We start from the raw sequence: 2,524 nt of genomic DNA, 5'->3' as shown, positions 1-2,524 counted from the left end.
AATATCCATCTGATAATCCTCTCAGTGAGAAATTTCTCACTGATCTTTTCACTTTTATTCTCTCTTCCTCAGTGTTTCTGTTTTACTTAACACACTCACTTATAATAGCTGTGAATCTCAATTGCCAAATTTTTATTTCTTTCTCAATTTAGAGTAATTTCACTCTCTGTTTTCATCTCCTTCTTCCTGATCATATTCTGTACAGCCCCCTATTTCACAAGCAAAGAAGTCATCAAGGATTTTTTTTATACATAGACCATCATTTTCATACAGATCATGCCACATTCTTGGCACATGAAAGCAACTTCAGGTAGTTCTTGCTTTAAATAGCATTTGTCATTTCACTCTTTCTACATTTCTGTACACTATAAGCTTATCCTAGTTATTCCATTGCCCAGTAAAACATCATCCTGTACCCTTAGTAGAAAACAAAAGTATAACCTTATCTCTGATCTGCTTGGTCTTCACTCCGTAAACCATGGGGTTAAGTGCAGGTGGGATAACAATGTAGAGATTGGCAAACATGATGTGGAAGGTGCGAGACACATTGTGTCCAAAGTGATGGGCAAGGATGGAGAAAAAGGCAGGCGTATAAAACGTGAGGATGACACAGACATAAGAACCACAAGTGCCGAGGACTTTCTGGAGGGCATCTTGGGAGGGAAGGCGAAAGACAGCACAGAGGATAAGGGCATAGGAAACAGCAATGAGAATCACATCTGAGATGACCATCATGATGGGAACACAAAAGCCATACCAGATGTTGATGGAGATATCAGCACAGGCGAGCCAGACAACGTCTGTATGCTCACAGTATATGTGGGGTGTGATGCGTGTCCTGCAGAAAGGCAGGCGCGTCAGCAAGAATACGTCTGGCAGGATGATGCAGAAGCTTCGAAAGATGTCCACAGCAATCTTGATGATGGTCTTGGGAGTCAAGATGGTGGTATATCTCAAGGGAGAACAGATAGCTACATAGCGATCAAATGCCATGGCCATCAGAATGGCTGAATCCAGGACAAAGCTGTAGTGAAGGAAGAACATTTGTGTAAGGCATCTTGGGAATGTGATTTCACAAGCCCCCAGCCAAAGATACTGAGTGTTTTAGGCACACCAGCTGTGGACAAGGTGAGGTCAGTCATGGCCAGCAAGGAGAGAAAGAAGAACATGGATTCATGAAGAGTGTGCTCCACCACAATGAGGTAGAGAAGGATGCAGTTTCCCACAACAGCTACAATATAGATGATACAGAAGGGAATTCAATCCACACGTGGAATTGCTCCAGGCCTGGGATCCCTACCAGAATGAAGGGCCCTGGATTATAACTGCTCAGGTTGAAAATGATCATGGCAGATGCAGATGGCATAAATCTCAGCTCCTAAAGACAGAGGGTGAATAAGGATAGTTAGAGAAACTTGAGTAACTCTCAAACCTTCAGCTAATTATCATTATGGCCTCCTGAAGATAAAGTGACCATATAATTTGTCATCCAAAATAGAACCTGTTTGAAATCAACAAAGGTTAAAATTAGTAATAATGGTAGCAACATGCATAAACCAAGATTGTTCCAGATACAAGTAGATACATTATTAGTCTACATGAAGAGAATCTTTTCTTTCTTCTGGCCCCCCACTCCCAGTAGTTTACACAGCTACTCCAGGAAGCCTTCCAGACTGGTTACACTCTTCATTGTACACTGTTCTCCCATACAAGTTAACAAAGTACAGAATACACTTTTTCATGGTGGATTATAGCTTATATGACCTTATGGACATCATTATTTAGGATCTGCTTGCTCTGTTATTGCCCTCAAGACAATTGTTTGCTTCTCTTAAAGCTACCTGAGGACTGTGGCTCTTAGATTTGTAAGATCAACACCCCTTTATTGCCATCTACAATCCTAATTCAGTTCAGCAAACAGCAGATGAGTTCCTACACTATGCTGGATAACATGTGTAAGCCAAATTTAAATTAGAAAAGTCCCTTATAGCTGAGGCTCACTAGCCTTTCTCCTCAAAAAAAAGTTTTCCAACACTTTATATACTCAAGTGTATAATAGTCTAATAGTGTGGACTTAGTGACACTATCAGTCAGGGTTTCTGTCCAAAGGAAGGACTGCGTTTTTGTGAACATACATCTATTAGAGAGACACATCGACCCAAGCAAGACACATACTCTCTCAAACACAGACCCTTAATATTTACATTCTCAGGCATATCCGGACCTACACTTATATTTTGTCATATCATTTTGCCGCCATATATTTACCCATACATAATCTACACAATTATAAGCCCCTTCTCCTCCCGTCTTCCCCCCACACATGTGCTGAGAATATAAACAAAACGTTTCATAATTAGATTTTGTCATTGTCACAGGCTTTGTAAATTCCTAAAACCTCTCCACTGGTCCTATACCTTCTTCCTTCCCTAGTAATGCCTGTACCCACCCCTCATCAAACATCCCACTTCATTTACATAGAAAGATATTTTTTATGCATATAGATACTCCTTATGCTTATAGA

General features: G+C 40.5%; 1 protein-coding gene across 1 annotated transcript; it reads right to left on the bottom strand.

The window, feature by feature from the left end:
* Nucleotides 1-405: 405 nt before the first annotated feature.
* Nucleotides 406-1,366, bottom strand: LOC105527304 (olfactory receptor 52H1-like). The gene is given in 3 exon segments (XM_011963596.1): nucleotides 406-1,091; nucleotides 1,094-1,261; nucleotides 1,264-1,366. Coding segments are annotated over 3 exon segments (957 nt in total).
* Between the last annotated feature and the right edge of the window lie 1,158 nt (nucleotides 1,367-2,524).

The sequence above is a fragment of the Colobus angolensis genome, unplaced genomic scaffold (genome assembly GCF_000951035.1).
Source record: "Colobus angolensis palliatus isolate OR3802 unplaced genomic scaffold, Cang.pa_1.0 Scaffold616, whole genome shotgun sequence".
NCBI lineage: Eukaryota > Metazoa > Chordata > Mammalia > Primates > Cercopithecidae > Colobus > Colobus angolensis.
This window is presented reverse-complemented; position numbering and strand designations above follow the sequence as displayed.